The sequence below is a fragment of the Mustela erminea genome, chromosome 14 (genome assembly GCF_009829155.1).
Source record: "Mustela erminea isolate mMusErm1 chromosome 14, mMusErm1.Pri, whole genome shotgun sequence".
Classification (NCBI taxonomy): Eukaryota; Metazoa; Chordata; class Mammalia; order Carnivora; family Mustelidae; genus Mustela; species Mustela erminea.
This window is the reverse complement of record NC_045627.1, coordinates 12,807,080-12,833,241: the sequence shown is the minus strand read 5'-3', so window position 1 is coordinate 12,833,241 and position 26,162 is coordinate 12,807,080. Positions and strand designations below refer to the sequence as shown.

Sequence of the window (26,162 nt, the reverse complement as noted above, 5' to 3'; positions counted from 1 at the left end):
GTGTGGAACAGCATGTTTCAAAGCCCAGCGTAGCTACCATAAGACATACATTTCATTAGAAAATATAAGTTGAGAAGAATCTCCTGCAAGGAAAAGACATCTTTCATTGATCTGAATGTCACTTTTAGATGACTAACTTTTAGGAGGAAACCACTGTCCATTAGCTCAAGGGGATTCTACATCTTAGAGAAAGAAGCACTCCTAAATCAAAGTAGTTTGAATTATACCCTGAAATGATACCCAAAATACTTAACAACTTTGGAACAGGCGTCAATTAATGAGTGTGGACCTCAGCTATAATGCTAGAGGCGAAGTCCTGAAGAGATGTGAGGGTGGTCCCAGTGATTTGAGGGTATCCTGCGGTAGCCCTGGGTGCTCTTAGCTAGGGAACACCAGATTTGGTGCCATGAGTATTTACCAAGAAGGAGAGAAGGTCTCCCTGCTAGCAGCCATCTTACTTGTACTAGTGCAAGCTGGCTTAATAGCGTGTCTAATTATATGCTATCCTGGATGTTTTTGGCATTTGTAGGAGTCAAGTCTTTTGGAGTTTATACGTATCCGTAGCCTACTTAGCTGTGCTTTGAATTCATGACAGGAATCTATGGCAACCTTGACCTATGTCAAGCAAATTGTCATCTCCAGCTTAAACTGTGGACAGTAGATTTGCTTAAAGAAAGATCCGCTTGGGGCACTAGGGTGGCTCAGTGGGTTAAAGCCTCTGCCTTTGGCTCAGGTCATCATCCCAGAGTCCTGGGGTGGAGCCTGGGATGGAGCTCCTGCTCAGCAGGAGCCTGCTTCTCCCTCTGCCTGCCTCTCTGCCTACTTGTGCTCTGTCAAATAAATAAATAAAATCTTAAAAAAAAAAGAAAGATCCACTTTTACGAGGAAGGCATATATCAGCCAAGTAATGCTTATTTTCATGAAATCATTTTTCTCCCTTACAAATTGCCAATGTATCAAACACAACCTCATGTATTACCCGATTCCCTAACTCATTCATAATCAACTTTACTTAAAAAGCCTTGTCCTTTTTTTTTTTTTTTTGGAAGATTTTATTTGACAGACAGAGTTCACATGTAGGCAGAGAGGCAGGCAGAGAGAGGAGGAAGCAAGCTCCCCACTGAGCAGAGAGCCCAATGCGGGGCTTGATCCCAGGACCCTGAGATCATGACCTGAGCCAAAGGCAGAGGCTTAACCCACTGAGCCACCCAGGCGCCTCAAGTCTTGTCCTTTCTTAAAAAACACAATTCTTCCTAAATTATTTATGTAATTCAGTAAATTGCATAATACTATTTTAATGTCCAAAATGTTGTCATATACGCATAGTAATATGAACACATTTGATGATGATAAAGGAAAAAATCCCATCTAGAACGTGCCTTTTCTTTTTGTGGTTAACCCATTTTGCTCATATTCTTGGTTCTTTTTGAATAAATGCATGGTTTTCATAAAGATTCAGGAAACTAGTGAGAAATTCCCGGCATCACTTGTGCTGAAACAAATCAAGAAAATTACTGACAATAAAAGGGTATATGTAAGATGAATCAGGGAAAAATATTACCTAATTTATGAAGTTTTGATTCTGTAGAGTTGCTTATTGTGACTATTAGTAAAATAACTAATACGTTTGTGGCAGAAACGCATTCTGAAGGATTTTATCTAACGAGATTTTCATCTGTTTAATAAAAAAAAATGTGTAGTCAGACAGATCTAAATCATATGTATATATCCACTGAATATCATTTAGATTTTATTCTTACTCAAATCAAATCAGTATTAAAGATACTAAGATTCACTTATCCAAGTAGCTGCTCTTAGACCCTTTAAAATTTTGTGGGTGGAGATAATGCACATAAAACAAGGAGAAAATGACCCCTGGAGCAGTGCCCATCCCCTTGGGCGAACTTTGCCTGGGCTTCGGTACATCGGCGTCCTTGCTTCTGTTACTCCTGTCCTCCCCCTGGGTTTATGTGGTTCTGTGTAACTTGTCTGTCTGTGAACCCACACCCATCTGTCTCTTCTCACTCTTCTGATTGATTTTGTATGCTTGTTTTATATATAGCACGGGCCAATAGATGGGCTTTGTAGAATTGGAGAAATATTTTAGAATATCAGCTCCGCCATGTATTCACTCTGTGGCTTTGAGGGAAGGTAAGCCTTTATCGTCAGGTTTGGTGATGGTGCTTGGAGACGATTGTTCTGGTAGCATATTTTAACAGGGGCCATTATTGTTCCTTTCCTTATTCTTTTTCTCATCCCTTGTATGCTGCATTGGTAGGACTGTTCCGAATTTCTGATGGCCTTTTCTCAGGCCTTTGCTTATTGCTCCTCTGCCATCTTGGCTGGTTACTATAGACTCAGTATTGTAGTGAATAAAGTTTAATGATTTAGGTGATCTTAGGCTTTGGGCTATTTTACTATACTTTTGTTAATTCACAGACCTTTTGGATAAACAATTTCTCTACATGGTTGTATTTTTTTAAGGTCTAGTTTAAGGATTCTGTTTCATAGGAGCACAGATAGGAAGTGAGAGGGCACATAGTGTGGTGGAAAGAGCTTTTGAAGTCTGTGCACTTTATTGAAAAGTCTTACTTTTTCAGATAATTTTACTAATTATCATTTGTTGGAAAGGCTTTTTTTTTTTTTTTTTTTTTAATAATGCCATGAGTTTATCTAGTGGCTTACTTGTATATTGTGTTTAGGAGACTATGTTTTAAATTTGTAACATTGACTGGCTTTTCTGTCTTTTGGTTTAGTTGTTTCTGAAAGAATTATAAGAAATTACCTCTTGAATTTGCCTCATGTCCACTTGACTCTGTTGGTTCCTTCTTTGAATTTTATAGCTTGAACCAAGAAAAATTACCTAAAATGAAACCAGTGTTTGCCCCTTATAGCCTGCTCTTTGGGGAAGTAGGTTGAAATTTATAATTTAGGTGATTATGATTGGTATCATTAATTAATAGGAATAAAAATCATTCGGTTCTCATCATTTAATGTAAGCTTTTTGAACATTTGTAAGATATACATTAGAAGACTCTTTGGATAGAAAGATGAATAATAAGTGATTTTTGTCATCAGTGGGTCCACAGTCTAACGCAGGTATAGAAAAACAATTACAATTGTGTGTTACCGTTTTAGAATATACACTCTTAGTGTAAGCACAGTGAAGGGATTAGGCATGTGGAACTTGTCAATCCCTTGAATTTTCTTTGGACTTTTTCCATTTCTAAGACAAGTTGGGATAATTCTCAAAGTATTAATATAAAAATCATTTTAAATTTTTCTCCAAAGAATAAATTGATCTCATTAGGCTATTTTTTAGAATTCTATTAGAAAACCATACTTGCCAGGAGGACAATGCCTTAACATATCCAGAGATACTCTTAAAACTATTTTTATGTCTCAGTTTACTAAAATGGTTTGTTATTTTATATGACTTTTTCATATTTTTAAATTATACATTATTTGTAATTAAAGATACAAGATACTGCAGTGATTATCAGTACAAATATACATCAGACTCTGACATGTCTACTTTTTTTGAGAAATGAAGTTCTAGAATGCAGAGTATTATTAATACAGCTGAGTCGTTCTTCTAATAAAACTTCTGCCTTTTTGAGGCATGTATGCAGAATATCAAAAACACATCAAGAACGCAGCTAGCTAAATTTACTGGTAAGCGAGTCTTTGAAAAATACATTTTTTTAAACACTGAAGCACCATAAGTGAGTTTCTAAAAAGTACCTTTATCAGACAGTGAAGCACCAATTTCAGGCACGTGATTGTGTAAGATCAGTTTAAGTAAATGCGAGAGCAGCAGATGAAGGTCAAGAAGACTCCTACAGACTTCACAGTGGTGTGAAGCTCGTGGATCTGACACAGACTCAGAGTTCAATTCTTAGTAACCTTAGGAAAGCTGCTTAATCTTTCTTTCCCTCAGTTTTTTTCATTTATAAAGAGAAATCTTTATATCTCCCTGAGAGTGTTGATGGGAGACTCTAATAAGTTAATGCAACGAACATGTGCCAGCCATACATGTCCCTGCACATAGGAGACGCCACAGCCATGGTCCTTATTCTCAGGACTTTTGTCTGGCTCTGCCTGCCTACCAGAGCTCCTGCAGACCTCACTCCTCTGGAGGAAGAGCTATAGAGGACCAAATCTTAAAAATCAGTACAAATAATAGCAAACCTCCCAAGCACCGGAAGGCTCTGGAGAGTTGGGCCAAAGCACACAGGTTCTAGAGAAGAGCTGGGCTTGGAAAATGGGATCAATGTGGATGAGTTTCCTCATTTTTTTTTTAAAGATTTTATTTATTTATTTGACAAAGAGAGATCACAAGTAGGCAGAGAGGCAGGCAGAGAGAGAGGAAGAAGCAGGCTCCCCGCTGAGCAGAGTGCCTGATGTGGGACTCGATCCCAGCACCCTGAGATCATGACCTGAGCCGAAGGCAGCGGCTTAACCCACTGAGCCACCCAGGCGCCCCATGAGTTTCCTCATTTTTAAGGCTTTCAGCCTGCAGGTGGACTCAAGTCAGTGTTGTGTGGCAGCTCAGACTCCAAGAGAATAACCGTAGTCTCTCTGGAGACAGAATTCGGGGCCTTGAGAAAGTCCAGGAATAATCCTGAAAAAGACAAATCCAGAGGTGGGGAGCCCCAAATTCTGTGTATAAACTGCCTACCCTCTCGCTGGTGCTTAAACCATGTGTGGAGGGCAGATGTCTATGCAGTTGCCATTGCTAGGGACCATACTGGATTGCCCACCATCTTGCAGTATGAGTTTCACTGACTTAATTAACTGTTGCAACAAATCACTCAACATTCTCCAGAGGTATATATTGGAATTAGAATCCAGAACCTTTTTTAAAAAAAATTTTATGTATTTATTTGAGAGAGAGAATTAGAGAGAGATCATGAGCAGGGGGGAAGGGTAGAGGGAGAAGCAGACTCCCCGCTGAGCAGGGAGTCTGATGTGGGACTCGATCCCAGGACCTTGGGATCCTGACCTGAGCTGAAGACAGACGCTTAACCAACTGAGCCACCCAGGTGCCCGGAATTCAGAATCTTAACAGCATAAAAAGACAGGATACAATCCGCAGGTGGTTGACATGGAAAGAAACATGCAAATGTGATCCAATCTCAAGAGAAGAAACAACCAGCAAGAACCCTGAGATGATCTTACCAGACAAAAGCATAAAGCAACTTATTGTAACTATGTTCAGTGAAATAAAAGATTCAAATACTTAACATACAAGAATTAATCAAGGAAACAAAATGGAATTTCTAGACCTTAAAACTGCAGTATCTCAAAGATCACATAGCTAGCATATGGTTTAAGTGGGGTACAAATCCATGTCCTCTGGACTCTAAAGTCTTTGCTTTTATCTTTACTCGGAGTGTCCATACAGTAAAAGCAATGGAAGAACCTGTGGGGATATCACTATTAAAGCCTTGGGAGAAAGAGGAGAAGGATCCTTTGGAAGGCTCTGGGAAGATACCATCTGAGAGATGAGGAGAACCAGGAGAAAAGGGTCACAGAAGCCACATGCCTTAGTTTCTATGGCTTCTGTAAAAAAAATTACCACAAACCAGATGGTATAAGACACCATAAATTTATTATCTTACAGTTCTTGAGTTCAGAAGTCTAAAATTAATCTCAGTGAGCTGCAATGAAGTTATTAGCAAAATGATATTCCTTAGAGAGGCTCTGGGGGAAGATTCTGTTTCCTTGTCTTTTCTAGTTTGCACTCCTGGTTTGTGGTCCATCCTCTATCTTCAAAATGAACTACATACTACCCTGTAACATATTCATAGATTCTGGGGATTGGAATGTGGATGTCTGTGGGGTACCATTATCTAGCTGACTACTTTGGATGTAGGTGGAAGATGTTGACAATATCCGATGAAAAGCAGAGTAATCTAGTTGAATAAGACCTGAAAAGTGTACTTTCTGGTAAGCCAGTCAAGGTTAAGACCAGTCTGTCTTATGTATATGTATCAATTCGCAGATACACACATATTTAAAAGACTTTGTTCTCTTAAGAGTTTTTGGAGTTTTCAGTATTGATTGGGCATTCCAAAAGTGGATCTTGATGTTTCTTTTATATCCTTATTCTTCTGGTACTTTGCTATATGCCCGGTGGTACTGCATGTTAAAGACCTATTTGTTCAAGCTCTTGGGGAGATCAGAAATTAAAAGAATTAATTTTCTGTCCAACCCGGTTGAGTTTTATTTCCACGTTGATTTTTTTTCTTTTCCATTTGCTTTCCTTCTCATTAAAGTGAATTGGGATAGTGCGGGAGGGAAGGGTTTACAGACTTTGCTTGTGATTCATGTAATATATATTGTGTTCTGTATATTATTAAAACTTAGTTTAGTATTATTAAAACTTTAAATATTATTAAAACTTTAGTTTTTAAAACTGAGCTAATGACTTACTCGAAAAAAGTGAAGTTAACTTAAATGCTTGATGTTGTTCATTCATTTTAAAATATGTTACTGATCTGCATGTCCTAAGTCTCCATTAAAATACAGAATCAAATGATTAGTATTATACTTTTAAATATCATGGTAGTAGATACCCGACTCTGAAGAGACCAGAGCCAAAGACTGAAGTAGGGATACTTTTTAATAAAAATAATACCATTCTCAGTTTTTATTTTTGCTTCAGGAAGATGCCTGGCTGGAATATGGTTGGGAATAAACTTTATAAATATAAATATAGATACATATGAATGTCCTCATTTGCTTATTTACTTGCTTGATTAATGGTATGTTAAAAGTAACTTCTTTGCCATTAGCTGTAGCAACTTCTTTCTAGATAGGTCTCCTGAGGCAAGGGGAACAGAAACAAAAATAAAATAAAAAGCTTCAAATAAAAAAAGCTTCACATCAAAATAAAAAGCTTCTGCAAATTAACAAACAACAGTCAATGAAACTAAAAGGCAACTGACAGAATGGGAAAAGATGTTTGTAAATGACATTTCTGATAAAGGGCTGGTATCCAAAATACATAAAGAATTTACACAACACTCAAAAGCAAATAATCCAATTAAAAATGGGCAGAAAACACAGCATTTCTACAAAGAAAACATACCAATGGGCAACAGACACATGAAAAGATGCTCACCATGACTTATCAGGGAAATACAAATCAAAACTAGAATGAGATATCACCTCACACCTGTCAAATAGCTAAAATCAACAACACAGGAGGAAACAGGTGTTGGCAAAAATGTGGAGAAAAAGGAACCTCTTGCACTGTTGGTGGGAATGCACACTGGTGCAGCCACTGTGGGAGACAGCACGGATATTTCTCAAAAAGCTAAAATTAGAGCTACCTGATGATCCAGCAGTCACACTACTGGGTATTAAAGAATACAAAAACACTAATTCTAAAGGGATACATGCACCCCTATGTTTATAGCAGCATTATTTACAAAAGCCAAGATTTGGAAACAGCCCAAGTGTCCACTGATAGACTAATTGATAAAGAAGATGTAGTGTATGTATGCAGTGGAATATTACTCAGCTATAAAAAAGAATGAAATCTTGCCATTTACAATAGCAGGGAGAGTGGTAGAGCAAACTAAGAAGACACACAGATGGCCAACACATACATGGAAAAATGCTCAATATCGCTAGTCATTAAGGAAATACAAATCAAAATCCCAATGAGATACCATTGCACACCCATTAGGTTGTCCACCATAAAAAAAGACAAGAGATAACAAACACTGGAGAAGATGTGGAGAAAAGGAAACTCTTGTGTACCATTGATGGGATTATAACTTGGTGCAGCCGTTGTGGAAAAAATATGGGAAGTCCTCAATAAAATAAAAATAGAACTACTGTATGATTTGGCCATTCTATTTCTGGGACTATATCCAAAGGAATCAAAACCAGTAACTCGAAAAGATATCTGCACCCCATGTTCCCTGCATCTTTGTTTGCAACAGCTAAGACACAGAAACAACATTAAGCATCCACTGATGGATGAATAGGTGAAAAAGCGTGTTTATGTGTCTATGTGTGATTGAATATTATTCAGGCATAAAAAAGAATGAAATCTTGCCATTTAGGTATGCCTGGACCTTAAGGACATTATACTGAGGGAAATAAGTCAGATAGAGAAAGACAAATACTGTATGACTTAACCCATATGTGGAATCTACAAAAACAAAATAAAAACAAACTCGTAGAGAAAGAGATCAGATTTGTGGCTACCAGAGGTGGGATGAGGGAGAATTGGAAGAAGGAGGGGTGGGGGCATGTCAAAAGAGAACAGTTTCCGGTTAAAGGATGAATGAGTTCTGGTGTTGTCGTGTCTAGCACGATGCCCATATTTACCTTTGCTGTGGGGTGTGTAGGAGAGTTGCCAAGAGAGTAAATCCCAAGGGTGCTCATCACAACAAAATTTTTTTTCTTTTTTTAAAATTTTTTCATTGTATCTCTGTTGAGATGATGGATGCTAACTAAACTTATTGCAATAATCATTTCATAATGTGTGTAAATCAAACCATTATGCTGAACATTTAAGCTTATATTACAGTCATGTGTATCAATTATATCTCAATAAAGCTGGGGGAAAACACATAATTAGTGCCTGCCATGCGTGTGATATAAACATACACTTAAATTTCCATTAAAATTTAAATTCCAGAACCATTTCACAATCTTTTATCCTCATAATAGTAATATTGCAGAGTACTGAATGCAAATATTTGCTTCATAATCCTCCTTTTCCCTGAAGACAACCATCGCTAAAAGATTGGTCTGTATCCATCTAGAAAGTCATGTACAGAAATACTTTTACATCAACGGCATCATATTACTGACTGTTGGGTCCTCTTTTACAACTGAATTATATGTGGTTTTTAAAAAAATGACACAAAGTGTCCAAAGACAGATAGTCCTGTTTTAATGGATCAGGGCTCTGGCTCACATTTTGTATAGTTCTCTTCATTCTGTTCTGTTTGCCTAGTTCTTAGGCTAGGTTCAAGAACGATCTCTAAATTCAGCATCTTCCATGGCGCGAAAAGGAGCTGATTTCTGTGTTTGTTGTTGTTGTTATTGTTGTTGTTTATTTGTTTAAGGGAATAAAGAAACCTGGTAGAATTTCCCTCATGCACACTGTTGCATGATTATGACTGTTACTTATGGAGGGAAATGTGGTCAGGACAATTGGCTGAGAGCATGGGGCGGGAGAGAAGAATGGCACATCTATAAAATTAGGTTCTTTCTTTTGGAAGAAGGAAGACAGTTGTAAGTGAGCGTTTGATCATTTCTGTCATTGTTTGCTGTAGTACCTGGCAGACCTAGAGTTGGCATTCTTATGCCTTAATTGGAACTACTTATTTCCATTTGAGATTCTCCAGGTTCTTGAGCTAAACTAGGTCTAACAAGTTAAATCCTTATCTAGAAAAAGAGATCGCAAGTCTATGCTTCAGTTGTCTCCATAGCTGAGAAATGGAAAAGCCACATCCTTTTTCTGCCTTACTGGCTCAAGTAGCATTCATTCCACAAAAGTCTATGGAGTTGCTGTTGTGAATTCTGGGCTGGAGCTGCCAGAGGTCAATAAGAATGAATCTTTCCTCCTGAGAAATTTAGTGATGGAATCGTGAAGAGTAACTTTCCTCAATGAGAGTACAGAGAGGAAGGAGCTTCTGATAACTCACCCAGCATTATTCCCCCTGCATCTCATCCTACATCACATCATAAGTGGCTGATGTCCTCAATAGGGAAGAGCTATGTAAGGCTTAATGGATTAGTCTGTTTATATTGCAGACAATTTAATGTTATCATTTATATCGAAAGAGCAATTCCCAAATACCTACTATAACTTAACATTTTCTTTCCAGAGGCTGATTTCTATTTATCTTACTATTCAGGAACATTCTTCGTAAAGCACAAATACTGCTTTGGGAGTGGAGTTATAATGCAAATAAATTAACGAATTACTAGCTTGATGGGATCATCTACCAGCATCTTGTGTAAAGCCTCTGTACATAGCCTTGTGCCTGTCTTCCATCTGTGAACTTGGAGAGGTGATTTAGAAGATGAACATGATTGTAATCTCCTGAAGGGCATATAGCTCAAAGTGTTCGCTGAGCCACCGTTATTTATCCACCGCTTATGTGAATGTGGATATTTGTCTGTGGTTAAAATGCACATCTTCTTTTAGTAGACGTTGCCTCTTTTATGGTCTTTCCGAAGCCAGAGAGACTACTTTCCACTCTGAAGCTAAGGATACTCCATGTTTCTGTGTATTTGAATGAAGTGATTTTCCAAGATGCCAGCATCAAACTCAATAAGGAGGCCAATTTAATCACACGTAATTTAATCACTGTGGTGCAGTTATGTGCTGTTTTAGATGATGAATCTTGAATGTATAGATTATTTTATTTGATTACTCTCATTCGATTTGGGCATCTTCCTCAGAATTTTGTGTGTGTGTGTGTGTGTTTAAGATTAAAAAAAAATCTTACATATGGAAATCTTTGATAGTGAATGAATCAGATGGTAAATTCATCTGATAAACTATTCCTGAATTTACTAGTGATTTAAAGAGATTCATAACCCGTCTAGCCAACTGTCCCCTAATTTTTATTCTCTTGAAGTTCTACCTTATTCTCGTAAAACATCCTAGTCTTTTTTTTTTTTTTTTAAAGATTTTATTTATTTGACAGACAGAGATCACAAGTAGGCAGAGAAAGAGGAAGGGAAGCAGGCTCCCCGCCAAGCAGAGAGCCTGATATGGGGCTCGATCCCAGGACCCTGAGCCGAAGGCAGAGGCTTTAACCCACTAAGCCACCCAGGTACCCCGAACATTCTAGTCTTATCCTAGTCTTTCTTCTTTCTTTCACATCTGTTCAGCAGATGATACCATCCATACGCCCCTCCTCTCCTAACTCGTCTTTCTTCTTAGCCTGCTTGAGTTTTCCCCAGAGCACTATTACCTTTCAACAAAGTATGCATGTCTGTTTTTGTTTTTCTTTCTATTGTTTTTCAAGACCACCTGTCCCCACTAGGGTGTAAACCCCATGAGGGCCGGGTTTTCAGTGTGTGATGACCACTCGCTCTAACCACTACCACATGGGATGCAGGTTATGAACGAGATTTCAGTAAATATTGCCACTGGCAGAACCGCAAGGTAGACCCTACGAACCCAAAATCAGAGGGCTGAAAAGTGCCAAAAATTGGGTTTCTGCTACTCTTATAACAGCTTTCAATGGAAGGTAGAACTTTTTCCTGTGAAGTGCAGCTCTTTTTCACATTGCCTCTTGCTGTTGTGAAAGAAAAGGGGTATTTTCAGAAGGGGACTTGGGAAGTTAAACTTTGGGGTCAGGTACCCACCATCCTTGTTGGCCTGGGAAATCCAGGTTGGACACCCATCCTTGTTGGACAATCCAACAACAAGCTGTTGTCACAGCTTAATTCTTGCAAGTTCCCTTTTTTACTGTCCAGAGGGTCTCATCCGGGCGAGAATTTTTTTGGCCATCCCCAGGCATGGTGCCTTTTTGAACCAGATAAAAGTTCTAGTACCTTTCCCCAGAAGAAAACATAGATAATACGCACACGTACAAAATCTGTCACATGATTTCAGATGTGACCATTTAAAAGGAGGCCACGCAGTTCCTTGGAGTTGCAGACACGCATGCATAGAAGCTGTCCTGTTTTATACAATGAATCTCAGAGCTGTAAGAGAAAGACCAAGACAGGGGTGATCTGCATAACCGGGAGATGCAGGAGACCAGATGGGACATTTAAGGCAGGACTGGTAATTACAACCAGATTATGTTCCTGTGGCTTCTGAGGTCATGGTGAGGGCAGTAGCTCTAAGAGTGCGTGGTGCCATGGGCCCATTCTCTGCTGGACTGGGAAACCTCAGGACTGCCCCTAGACCTTTCACAGAGTGCAGAAAGCAGCACCCAAGGGTGCACGGAATGGGCTTCATACTGTAGCGTACCAATTCTCATAATTCTGGCGAATGGGAGATGGGGATGGGCATACCAAAAGCGTTGCATTACATGACAGGAGAGAAGCAACAGTGACCCGGGAAGATTTAGCACTTCGTAGGCTGGAGTTAGTAACCTACAGATGAGTAACCTCAGTGTGTGGTCTCTGCAGAGGAGATGGTGAGAGAGAGTCTGAAAGCCAGGATGGTTGCTTCCCAGACAGGCCCACAGGATGTAAGAGGAATGTATTCCTTGAAAACACTAGGAAAATGCTTTTCTGGGGGGTGAAGGAATAAAAATAAGGTTTCGGGGTCAGAGATAAAAAAGGGATTTGTCTGTACACATCTGTGGCCTGGAAATTTTGATTTGTTTCTAGTGGTTTACAGAATACAAGTGTTAGTGTGTATAACAATTATAGGAGGAGAGAAATGAATTCTCTCATTGACGTAGTCATGAGCTCTAGTTGCTAAACCAGCAGGTTGGATTTGAGGAGGATCCTGCCTGGATACATAAATTTGGTTGATTGGTTTGTAGTTTTTCCCCACAAGGAGTTGCTGCTGCTTCTGAGAGCCACTCAAGTATGGATTAGGAAAGAATCTGTGCACCTTGACGGGTCGAGCCAATCATCAGATCACCCTCTGTGTCTGTTCCCTGCGCAGACTGTTTCTGATTTAATTGTTGCTATGTGACTTCAGTGTTTGTGAGGGAATGTAGGCTCTGGTTTCTCTTTCTTTCTCCCTTCTTCTGTCCACCCGCCATCCGGTCTGGACTCATTTACTCCCTGAATATGCTCTGTTTTCGGCAGATAGCATTTCTTGTAAGCTTGCCACACTCATGCCTCAGCTTAGATTCCTGGGTCTTTCAGAAGTTCACTCCCTTGTTCTGTGCACGTGTTCCAAGTGTGCTCTTCCTTGACCAGTTTCGTAAGTCTCCCGGCCCGCAGTAGTATTTCCACTCACAGAGCCCCCCGTCACCGGGTTTTGACGGTTGCTTATGCTTCTCTTGTTTTATATTACGTAACAACTATTTGGTATGTATTATACCCACTTTTTTATGTGAAAATGACTTTTATGTCTGAAAAGCTTTTTATTTCACTTGTTTTTTTGTAGAGCAGTTTTAGGTTTACGGAACATTATTGAGAACATTCCCATACCTCCTGCTGTCAGTTTCCCTGTAATAATGGTCTTGCCTTCGTGGCATACTTGTTACAGTTGGTGAGCCCATGTTGATGGCATCCTGATCGCAGAAAGGCACACAGTTTACATTGGGGTTCACTCTTCATGCTGTATGTTCTGTGAGGGTTTTTTTTTTGTTGTTGTTGTTTTTTATTTATTTGACAGAGAAAGATCACAGGTAGGCAGAGAAGCAGGCGGGGTGGGGGGGGAGCAAGCTCCCTGCTGAGCAAAGAGCCCGATGTGGGGCTCGATCCCAGGACCCTGAGATCATGACCCGAGCCGAAGGCAGCGGCTTAACCTACTGAGCCACCCAGGTGCCCCTGTTCTGTGAGTTTTAACAAAGGTTTGATGTCATGTATCTATGATGATTGTGTCATACAGAATGGTTTCACCACCCTAAAAATCCCCTGTGCTCCCCCTATTATTCCTCCCTCCCTCAACCACTGGAAACTACTGATCTATTATTGTTTCCATAGTTTTGCTTTTTCCATACTTTCATGTAGTTGGAATCATACAGTACATACTCTTTTCACACTAGTTTCTTTCACACAGCAGTGTGTATTTGAGACTCCTCTGTGTCTTTGCCTAGCTTGATAGCTCATTTCTTTTTATTGCTGAAGAGTGTTCCATTGTATGGGGCCCCAACAGTTTATCCATTTACCTGCTGAAGGACATCTCGGATGCTTACAAATTTTGGCAATTGTGAATAAAATTGCTTTGAACTCACATGCAGGTTTCATGTAGACATAAACTTTAAATTCCTTTGTGTGAACACTAAGGAATGTGACTGCAGGATGACAGCATTAACAATATGCTTATTTTTTAAGACACTCTCTTCCAAAGTCGATATGTCATGTTGCATTCCTGTTAACAATGAACTAGAGTTCCTGTTCCTCCACATCACCCTCAGCATTTGCTGTTGTCAGTCTTTGGATTTTAGCCATTCTTACAGATGTGTAGTGGTATCTTATTGTGACTTTAGTTTGCAATTCCCTGATGACATACTATGTTGAGCATTTTTCATATGCTTATTTGCTATCTGATGTCTTCTTTGGTGAGGTGCCCATGAGATCTTTTTTTAACTGGGCTGTTTCTGTTTCAGTTGCTGTATTTTAAGAGTACTTAGTATATTCTGGATGACAGTCCTTTATCATATATGTATTTTGCAAAGATTTTCTCCCATTTATGGCTTGTCTTTCCATTTGGCTAACACGATCTTTAACAGAACAGAGGATTTAATTTTAATGAAGCCTAGCTTGTCAAAATTTTTTCTCATGGATCATGCAATTTGGTGGTGGTATCTAAAATGTCCTTGCAAAACCCAGGGTCATGCAGATTTTTGCCTGTGTTACCTTCCAGGAGTTTTACTGTTTGATGTGTTACATTTAAGTATGTGATCCATTTCTAATTAATTTTTAGAAAGGGTTTAAGGACTATATCTAGATTATTATCATTTTTTTCCTTTTCATGAGGATGCCCAGTTATTCCAGCCTTATTTGGTAAAAAGACCATCCTTTTTTCATTGCATTACCTTTGACCGTTGGCCTAAGATCAGTTGACTGTATTTATGTGGATCTGTTTTCTGGGCTTTTTCTTCTGTTCTAGGGATCTCTTTGTTCTTTTGACGGTGCCACACTGTCTTGATGACTGTAGCTTTAGATTAAGTCTCAATGTTGGCAGAGTGTCCATCTTCTTAATTTTTCTCCTTCAGTGTTGTGTTGGCTATTCTGAGTTTTTTTTGCATTCCCATATAAGCTTTAGAATCAGTTTGTCAGTATCTACAAAATAACTTGCTGGGATTTTCACTGGAATTGTATTGATTTGTTCTGTTAGAACTATAGACTAACTAATCTGTTAGTGTATCCGTCTTTGAATCCCTCACCTTTTTTTTTCTTTTAAAGAATTTATTTATTTATCAGAGAGCATGAGTGGGGGGAGAGACAGGGGGAGAAGCAGGCTCTGCACTGAGCCTCACTTGGGGCTCTGTTCCAGAGCCCTGAAATCCTGACCTGAGCCAAAGGCAGATGCTTTACCAACTGAGTCACGCAGGTATCCTGCATCCCTCACTTTTTTATAGTAAATGAATCTGAAATTTATAATTTATTATTACATGGTGTCTATTATTTCTCATAGTAGATTCATTTAGAGTTCATGTAAGGTTCGTATTTCAGTTAGTTATTTTCCTCAGTAGCTAAGCAAAGTTCCGTCCTTGTTCATGAATGATTATTCCATTTCTTATTGTGATACTTTTTAGTCATACATTAAATTCATACATTCCCAAATATGTTACTCTAAATGAAACATTCTGTCATACATGTTTGTCGATTATTATACCCATACAGCACTGATTTGATCATTGTATTTTGGAAATGTTTTAATATTTAGTAGGGCAAGTTCCACCTCATTACTTTTTCCCCCTCACGGATTGTTAATACTTTTCTTCATGATTAGTTTTCCCAAATGAATTTACTTGTGGTATTTAATTGAACATAGTAATTCTCATGAGAATCTATCTGGAAGAGAGCTACTATATTATTCCTTAGCACCTATCTATTTGAATTTGTTAACATTAAAGTTTATGCAAGAGCCATTTTGACATATTCTGTGCTTAAAGAGAAAGTGGGTGTTCCTGAGGCTTTGAAAAATTCAGGAAGCAATTTAAGCAGTATTACAGGAACTGTTCCTTTTCTAAAATGGGAATAATTTAGGAATGGTAGATCTTAGTCTTCTATCACTTAGTTTAACTTTTAGACAGAAAAAAATACTTTCATGTAGATTTTCTAAACTCTTTTCTACAATTGAGTTAAATGTGCTGGTGTGGGAGATTGTTGAGTTTACTGTAGTGTGTTAAAGCTGTTTCGTTGTTTCATATACTCCCCAAAATATGAAGGTTTCTGCCTGATTAATAAAGTCTGAATAAAGCCAAGAAATTGGACCAAAGTATAATTCAATGAATTTTTCTGGACTTCCCTTTTGTGACTTCATTTGCTTAATTAAGTTTGTGATGAGCTTTTTTTTATTTTCTTCAGCTGATGACAGAGAGGACTTTGAGGTCTCATGTGGTTTAAAGTACAAACCACGTTCAATATTGAATTATGGAGATATCCCTTTTTTAAAGTTATAATTTCCTCAGCATTAACACTACATCTCTCCATTCTAATTTAATACTTCATATTTTCCATTTTAGTATTATGTGGCTCACTCCAGAGAGCATTAGGTAAATACCTCAGTTTGAGATCTGGTGAATCTTTAAATCTGTTATTTGTAAATACATATGAAAATCAAAAAGAAAGCAGAAATAAAGAAAAAATATATCCTTGTAACTGTGAAAACTAATAGTTACAAGGGAGAAAGTGAGTATAAAAATACCCACCACAGTATCTGTAGTAGTAGATTCGTAATAAGTATTAGTTTCTTTCTGTTGCCAAGGGATAAACTCGGTGCTTGTTGAGATGTAATTAACCTATCTACATGCCAGTATTTTAATAAAAGTATATAATGTGATTTTAATTCCTTATTCAATGGCAGTTGGGTAACTCATTCAACAAATAACCAGGCACCAAGGAATCTGTTTTGTTTTGTGGAGGTGGGAGAAAGGAAACATGTAAGCCAAAACAAAGTAGGGTTGTTTTTTTTTTTTAATTTAAATCTAATTAGCCAACATACAATACATCATTAGTTTTAGATGTAGACTTCAGTAATTCATCCGTTGTATAAACACTCAGTGCTCATTACGTGATGTAACCTCCTTAATGCCCATCACCCAGTTACCCCGTCCCCCCTCCCCCCTCCCCCCTCCCTTCCAGCAACCTGTTTGTTTCCCAGTGTGAAGATGCTCTCATGGTTTGTCTCCCTCTCCTGATTTTTCCCCATTCAGTTCTCCCTCTCGTACCCCATGATCCTCTGTGCTATCTCTTATATTCCACATATGAGTGAAACAGCATGATAATTGTCTTTCTCTGATGGACTTATTTCACTTAGCATAATACATTGCAAATGACAAGATTTCTGTTTTTGGGTTTTTTTTTTTTTGATGGCTGAGTAGTATTTCAGTGTGTGTGTGTGTGTGTGTGTCACACACACTACATTTTTATCCATTCATCTGTCAGTGGACATCTGGGCTCTTTCTATAGTTCGGCTGTTGTGGACATTGCTGTTGTAAACGTTGGGGTGCACGTGTCCCTTCAGATCGCTGCATATGTATCATTGGGTTAAATACCCAGTAGCACAATTGCTGGGTTGTAGGGTAGCTCTATTTCTACTTTCTTGGGGAACCTCCCTGCTCTTCTGCAGAGTGGCTACACCAGCTTTCATTCCCACCAACAGCATGAGAGGGATCCCCTTTCACGGAATCCTTGCCAACATTTGTTGTTTCCTGACTTGATGATTTTAGCCATTGTGACTGGTGTGAGTGAGGTGCTGTCTCGTTGTGGTTTTGATTTGTATTTCCCTGATGCTGAGTGATGAAAAACAAAGTGGTTTTAATTTATTTTTTGGGTTTTACTGTTTGGGCCAGACTTGTTTGAAAAACTGGGGAAAAATTTTCATAGTTCCATTTCTAAGTTGCACTAGATCACTCACTACTCCAGCTGTTGAATGGATAAGTAAATTGTGATGTATTCATGCAATGGAATCTTACAAAGCTGGGAAAGTGAATTAATTACTACCACATACAACAACATGATGACTTTTATAAACTAAATGTCCGCTAAAGGAGCTAGATGAAAAGAGGACATAGTCTGTATTTTCAAAATAAGAAAAGGCAACTAATTAATAGTGATAGAATAATGGTTACCTTCAGGGTGGATGTGAAGTTAGCCTCGAGGTCATAGTAGTGTCCTATATTTAGATCTGGGTGCTGATTACATGGGTTTGTTTACTCAGTAAAATTTCAGCAAACTGTATACTCATGACTTACATATTTTTCTGAACTGATTATGTTCATTAAAACATGGCCTCTCCAGATCATAATTTATTTAAAAAAAAATCTAGATGACTTCATCATATTTTGAATCCTGGAACACAGTGTGCAAATTTTCATGTCCCCACCCCTTCTCTTGCAGTCTTAATAATAAACAGCCTGTGTGGTGAAGAATTATTTATAGGGTAGGACAGTTTTTTTCTTTTCATTTTTCTGTAATTTATTACTTAAAAAAAATTAACAACACGGTAGTAGATTGTAGGCTTGCACTGAATATTTTAATTACTTTTTTTGTGTTTTGCCTTGATATTAAAAACTGTATATTCATGATGAATGTTTTATTGTTGCAGTGTAATTATTTAGAAATGTATCTATGCAGAAAACCAAACATGCCTCGAACAACTGAAATTTAACATCTTTGATGTTACAAGAATTTGGGACACCTGGCTGGCTCAGTCTGTAGAGCGTCTGAGTCTTGATTGCAGGGTTGTGAGTTCAAGGCTCACATTGGGCATGGAGCCTACTTTAAAAAAATCTTGAGGTGCCTTTTACTTTTTCTTACTTAGATGTTAACACATTGTATTGGGTAGCACTTACCAGAAGAAATAGGCTATAGAGCAATTTCAAATTAAATGCAAAATAAAATTTTGAAACAAAAGAGCTGGGTGGTTCAGTCCGTTGGGCGTTTGCCTTCGGTTCAGGTCATGATCCCAGGGACCTGGGATGGTGCCTGTCATCATGCTCCCTGCTCAGTGGGGGGTCTGCTTCTCCCTTTCCCTTTGCCCCTCCCCTCTGCTCATGCATGCTCTCTCTCTCTCTGTCTCCCTCTTACTCAAATAAATAAATAAAAATATTGCAAAAAAAAAGAAAAAAATGATATAACTTGAGTATTGTGTATGTAGTAGTGGTATGGGATTATGGGCTTTGAAGTCAGAGACCCAATTTCAGGTCAAGTTCCATTGTTTTTTAACTAAGTAACTTTTTTTTTTCATTGTGTTCCTAACACCTTTATATTTCCTTTGTTTCTTCATATTGTAAAATGCAGACAGTAAGATTACATGTAAAGTATTTAGTTCAAAGCAGAGCACATAGTAACTGCTTAGTGGGTGGCTTATAGGTTTAATAACAATAAAATTTTTCAGCTTACACAGTAAAATGAGTTAAGCAATTTGGAAGAAGCAACCATTTTTTTTTTTTTAAGATTGTGGAATAGTTCATGTTTATGTGTCCAAAATGTATTAATTAAAATATGAATATAAAAAGAGATGTCCTATGAACATTCCATCTTTCATATAATGATATAATTCAGAATAATTACTTTTGTATTTTATTTTTAACTCCTGTTCTCTCTGTTAAATGAGGTTGGTATTTAAATTTTGTTTTTCTTAATGGAAGTTTTGTTTTATTTGAAAAATGAGGTTGCCCTTTATTTAGTCATATTATGACAGAATATTTGATGTAATTTCCTAGTGATATTAAAATATTTATTTTCTCTAGATTAATGAAATCTCTGTATTTTTTTTAAATGCCACATGTTTGGATAATAAATGATTGGAATGAATGTTCATTTGTCTTTCATGCTTTATGGATTTGATAATTATTTAAACTCTAAAATTAATCAAGGTTATTGTGGACCTTATATTCCCCTTCTTCATTAGCTCCAAGAAATCATTCTCCTCTTCACCATTTGCAGGCATTTAATGAAATGATTCTTGTTAACATTAATAAGAGACGTGTCATGAAATCTTTCTGCATCGCTTATGCATAATTACAACTTTATTGCACTTTCGTCTTGTAGATCTGTGGGCTATTTGTCTTGTCTTTTGTGTTGATCTGATAATTCATCCCCAGCACATTCTGTTGCCAAGCCTTTCTTTGGGTATTGGGATACAGAATTTGGTATATTGCTACTAATTCTTGCTACTTAAGAACTGTTTCTCTTTGTTAATATACATCATTAAAGAACTTCTATTATTAATAACAGTTTTGATTCTTTTTTTTAACAGTTTTGATTCTTAATTATAAGTTCTCTTTCCTCTAGAAAAATCCTGCAATCCTCTGTCTTTGCACTGATGCAAATGTGTGTGCATGAGAGGGAATATTGAACATTTAGAAATGAAAATAGTAATGGGCTAATATAATGTCTTTGCTAATCATTATAGTCACTGAAATGGTGTATTTTGTTTTCCTGACAAATATTTAAAGGAAATAATCGCACATTTCCTTGAATTGTTGTTCTTGAAAGACAATAAATACTAGAATTTGTCCTTTTGGAGGTAGAAAAATAAATGGTAACTATTTTATAACTGACTAAATTTAACTAACTTCCCTTTGCCCCAGAATCCAGAGAAATAAATTCATCACTCTAATAGGTTAATGTTTAAAATGAGGACTTGTGCTTTGTATCATAGCCAAATACCTTAAAAATGTATAGTGAAAACTGGGCCTTTGCATTCAGTAAATTTTTCTTTCTTATTAGCAGTTTTGTGTTTTTAAAATGCATAGTTTGGGAAGAGGTTTAGTACAGATTTTCCAGGGGACTAGCCAAATTGTTAAGTAAATCAAAGTGCTCCATTACAAGAAATCTAAGTGAATAGAAATTCACTGGGGCTTCAGAACAATTCTATCTGTATATTTAGGTTGATATTTTTATATCACTTTATAATATCTTAAAGATAACCACTCCATATATTATATTTTATGCACATTTCCTTCTAGAAGCTTGTTTACCAAGGGAAGCAGATTCTTATCTAGGACCCAAGATTTCTGCCCAAATAACGTTAGCGTCTTCCCTGATTAATGGATTTTCTAAGAAAAAAGGTTACAAATAAACTTAAATGGATGAGGGATCTGAAGAAAACCTCCAGTGTCACAGGACACTGATCATACGTATTATAGAAGGGAGGTAGGTCATGGAAATTTAACTCTGACACAGAGTATTCTCTTCAGTGTCAAATTTTTCTGTTCCTTTTGTTCTGATTGATTGGCTTGGAGTCCTAAGGCATTGTAGAAGATGGTCCTTGTTGATGTATGGTTTTTAATTCTATTTTACACTTTGGAATATAATTATAGTCCCTGAGTTTTTTAAAGAATCACATAATGATTATAAGGCTAACATACATTCATTAATACATGCAATTTTAAAGATAATTTGATGCTGATATAATTTCAGAATTATTCGGCAAGGCATGCCTTTTATTATATTGTGACATTTTATACAATATTAAGATTGGAGTAAGAGAAGTTTAGTAAAACTGTATTACATGAAAGGTTTTTAGAGTTAGATGCTGTATTTCTAAAGTGACCTTTTTCATTAAATAGATACTTAGTGGAGAACAGTCCTCCCTAATTCAGGAGGCCTATTAGGTTTGAGAATAAGGTAAAGAAAGGTTCATGTTTGATTCTGAATATGTTGGATTAGTATTATTTCATGTACCTGGTGCTTTTCTAGCCTAATAACTTTAGAAGTTCCAGTCACTAAATTAATTGAGTTTTCTTTTTGTTTCAAGAGATTAAAATGTTATTAATGAAAATTTTGAATATTTTTATTATCCGTTAGAGTTAGTAGTAGATTTTGGTGCAGGGATCTCATAACTGTTTATTTATGTGAGATTAACTGAAACGTTGCCAGGTCTGTATTTGTTTGCTTGTTATTTATTTTGGCTTTTTCTTTCCACAGCAAGTTGATGTGGAAAAATGGGTATGTGTTTCCATGTATTTACAAACAAATCGTGATCTAAGTGAGTGCATGTTTGCTGTTGCCTCTAATCGTTCTGCTTTGCTTCCCAGTGTGGCTTGGACTCTTGAGTCTTCAAAATAACTGCTGTCTTGTAACGAACCCATCTTGTACTGATCTCTAGTTAGAACCTTACAAATGTTCATTTTTTCTTCATCTGAAATGAGGTAGACTGAAATCCTCCCCACACCTTAGAAGCATAGGCTTTCTCTGTCAGTGGCTTTGTAATTAGGATATGCTTTTGATCAAAGGAAGGCTTTGAATTAATGTTAATCAATTCAAAGGAATGAATATTGTGTATCTCTTATCAGAAAAATCTAGACTCTTTCAAGTCCTATTTCCTGGCTCCTTTATTTTTCCAGGTAATTATGGAAACGGTTTGTTATCTGTGTGAATGTAATCTTTAAAAGCTAAGGTGAATGGCAGTAGCATGAAGTAAGGTGCCATGGCAGGATTCTGGAGATTAACTGGACCGAAATTGTGACACACTGTGTGAAGTAGCCAAATGACTACATTGGTGTCACTTTCCTCTTCTGCTAACAAGAGAGGGAGAGAGAAGGATCCTTCCAGTCCTGAAAACCCTGATTATCCCAGATAATTCTGAATGGAGATTAGAGTTTTACCAACACTGAAGTTCCCCATCTACTTTTTTTCAGAGCATGCAGAACAGTGAGGCATATTGTATTATTTTCATAGTTGTGTTATTTTGTGTTGATTTGCTCTGTGACTTAATAGGATGACCTTTTAAAGATTGGCTTAACTGGTGGGTTCATTTTTATCTTTATTGTTTTTCCTGATCATGGGATCAGATCTCAATATTCTCCATATTGTGAATATTTTGCTGCTTTTTCGGGAGCCTTTCAGTGGTTTCCCAGATGAGTGCACGTTCACCTCTTTTTTTGTGAATCTTGGTTCTTTTGCACTTACTGTATCCTTTTATATTCATGGAAACCTTTTTTTTTTTTTTTTAAATGAGTGGCCATTTCCATGATGATGACATGTATATATTGATTTTGAGAACTACTTTTATATTATATATCTGGCAACAATGTAAATTCATTATCTATCTATTCATAGCTAAACTATTCCTAATTTTGTTCAATTTGTTTTTGTTTTGTATCTTTGGTTTTTTTGTATCTTGTATCTTTGTTTTTGTTTTCGTATCTTCTATGCCTGTAGCTAAAGTTCTGACCCAAGCTTTACATTGTTCTGGTTTTGGGAACGAAAGTCTGTTTCTAAGAACATGTTTGTCACCTTTTGGGGTCTTCTGGCAGTATCAGCCATCCTGAAACAAGTCTTTTTGTGTTTTCTTATCTTTGTACCCCATCACTTCCATTACACTATTTCTGTGCCGTACCTAGATCACTTTTTCTTGAACCAACTATTCAAGCCTCTTTCAAATCTCCCGGGAGTAGGATGCTCACAGAGATAGAAACCCCCTTTGCCGTTGTCTGTAAGTATTTCCCTTTCTTCCTCTGTGTAGCTGGTTACTTTTGATCTGCCTCACTATGTGGCTTTTCTCTCTCTTACTTTTGTAACAATTTCACATCTCAAAATTAAGTTTATTTCTAAATCTTTGCAATGGAGATTTCTTTTTTGATCCTGAGAAAGTAATGGAAGTAATATTGAGCTGAAAATCAGGCAGTTCCTCACCTTATGTAGGTTCTCTGTGGATTATTATCTTATCTATAGGGTTAGTATCTGGACTAGTCCTTTCTTGTTCTAAAATATTACCATTATATTAATAATAAAACATGGGTGGTGGAATATACTGCCATTTAGATATCATATAATTAAAATACCTTGCTGGATTCATTTGAGAAAACTGATAATCACTGTGCACATAGGACTCAGTAAATTTTAGATTTGAGCTCTTTCTTTCTTTGAAGACTTGTGTAATTCAAATCTTATGCATTTGTCATTAGAAGTTTGAAATTCTACTGTTAACAGGTACCTTGAAGGGTAACCAAAAACACATTAACTGCCTACCTACCTACCTGCTCTGGTGGGGCTTGTTCTCCTCTGTCCCATTAGTTAAATTAGTATGGGTCCTATGGCCTTTCTTATATTCAGACCGTGACATCCCTTAGTCATTTTAAGTTACAAGTCTCATTTTCGTAATTAAATCTCCCAATCCTGTGTAATAGGTGAAGTCTGAAGGTAATGCAAGTTACTTGCGTTGGGGCTCAGGCTGCTCCCGGTGGGAGGCCTGCAGGGGAAAGGGCTGTGGGGAGCTGCGTCTCACTTCGCTGCTGGGTTCCTCATACTTCTGCCCCTTGTCCAGAGCTCCTGCCCCTCTCCAGGTGCAACGGAAACATGGGAGAAGAGGAAAGTTGGCAGGGGGTCTTTATTGATGGCAGTGCCATTCATCAGCTTTGCCCGGTGTTAAAGCTGACTTTGGGGGCACCTGGGAAGGTTTTCTGGGGGCATGCTCATCACCTGTGGCTTTCGTGCTGCCACCAGTGGTTCCCCCACCTAGTTGGTGGTGATGACTGCCTTGTCCTAAGTTCTCCTGGGGGCATTACAGACCTCTTTAGGCTGGCTCTTCCTAGGTCGGCCAGTTTGCTTGTTGGCAGCAAGCCACTTCCCAGTGGCAGCCCTGCACTCTGCAGACACATCCTGCTTAGCGAGAGTGTCTCTTCCCCCTTGATCTTCAGGCACAGTCAGATGCTGGTCTCTAGTGTCCTGCTTCCTGAGGACACAGGTGTCCCTGAAGCCACACTTGCTAGGCCTGCGGTAAAGGCAAGCTTGGGTTGGGGGGAGAGCAAAACCTACCTCCAGGAAACCATCTCTTTGCTCTCCATCTGTTTCTGGAAGACCAGAACTGGGGATCAGCCAAAGGCAGCAAGTGGATCTTCAGCCACCCGCGTTGGTGTCCCTGCTTAGGTGGTTTAGAATGTGGTAGTATTTGCCATCACTTTGTTCTGAGACAGGTGTTCTACTTTAACGCTCTTATATTTATCTGTGTAGTACAGTTAACAACCCCAGACGAAGACCTTTAGGAGCATTCTAAAACTTAGATACATGTGGAAATTATGATGGCTTCTTTATCCATTTTCTGATAACACGATTCTGGATAGCTGTATCCAAGGTCGATCAATCAGTCTTAATCAATGTTTTCCTCCCTCCCTCCTTCCCTCTCTCCACTTGTTTCCCAGTGTCTCTTTGAGCATCTTTGAGTATTTTGCATGTAATCATGAGCCCATTGAGTAATCAAATGCTGCTCTTCATGCACCAAAGGAGAATAACATTGGTGAGTCCTGGGTAATAAGTGATTGATTGCCTGTTATTTTCCTCTGCTCCACCCCAGCCTTTTGGCACCCCTAATCCAAAGCACTGGTCTCTAACGTGGGGCCTGGGATTGCAGGTCACAGGTGGAGTTGGGGAGAAGGAATGGGGAGGGTTGTGATATTTTTATACGTGGTGCATTGTTTATAGACAAAATGAGGTCTTGTATATTTACTTGCTCTTTTTAAGAATACATTGATGCCATTGTAATTGTTAAGATGATAGAAAGTTCTTTCAAATGTTCCTATCTCAGAGCAGTTTTTAAGAAGATGATGTGTTTTCTTATGCAAGTACTATTATGTGAGGGTCTGTGAAATGCTTTCATGTTATCAAGGTTCATTCATGTTTGAAATGGTTTTAAAAAATGGAATCTTCTGCATCTTGATCTACACAATTTTCTCTATGTAGAGTAGTCTGAGCATAGGTGATACTTTATGTTTCTTCAGGTCAATATGATATGTATAGTCTGTGTGGAGATCAATTCATTGTTTTTGATTTAAGAGATCTTTTTCACCAGACAAGCTACCCAAAGAGGAAAGCCCTAAATAGTTCTTCTGCTTCATGTTTTAGATGTTCATATAGCTCAGTGATTTACAAACATCTGTCTGAGAGATAAAATAGGAGGTTTATAGTAACTTATAAGAATAATTTATTTTTTTTACCCTTCTAAAGAAGAACTAGATATAAATTATATATCTATGTTTGTAGATACATAAAAAAGAAATAAATTATAAGAATAATTTATTTTTTTATTAATTTTTTTTTACCCTTCTAAAGATAGATAATTCCGCATATATGTCAAATCCATTACACTCAAAAGAAAAGGCAGTCCATTTAAACCATGCCTGGACCGAGTTATTGATAGTTTGAAAATGACAACATTACTACCAATCTGCCCCCCAGAATATAATGAATTTTTTAAAAGGTACGAGCATGCACATATAACTAGATGCCAGGGATCGTCATTAATATGAACAATGCGAGAGCGTAGCCCTGAGCTTTATCATTAAGGTACCATTATTCTTTCATTGGCTGGAAGCTGTGCCTCTTTTAAATGCCTTCCGGGCCTCTAGTCAGTACATCTG

At 37.7% G+C, this 26,162-nt stretch overlaps 1 protein-coding gene across 7 annotated transcripts in view; it reads left to right on the top strand.

Moving 5' to 3' along the window:
* The window catches only part of RYR2 (ryanodine receptor 2), a 756,727-nt gene that overhangs the window by 294,657 nt on the left and 435,908 nt on the right, over positions 1 to 26,162 (top strand). For 4 of the 7 annotated variants that reach the window (XM_032312096.1, XM_032312093.1, XM_032312092.1 and 1 more), the window contains exon 4: positions 21,733 to 21,753. The exons of the other annotated variants lie outside the window; for them this stretch is intronic. In XM_032312096.1, coding sequence (XP_032167987.1) covers positions 21,733 to 21,753 — 21 coding nt within the window. The remainder of the gene's footprint in view (positions 1 to 21,732; positions 21,754 to 26,162) is intronic. 7 annotated transcript variants of the gene reach the window in all.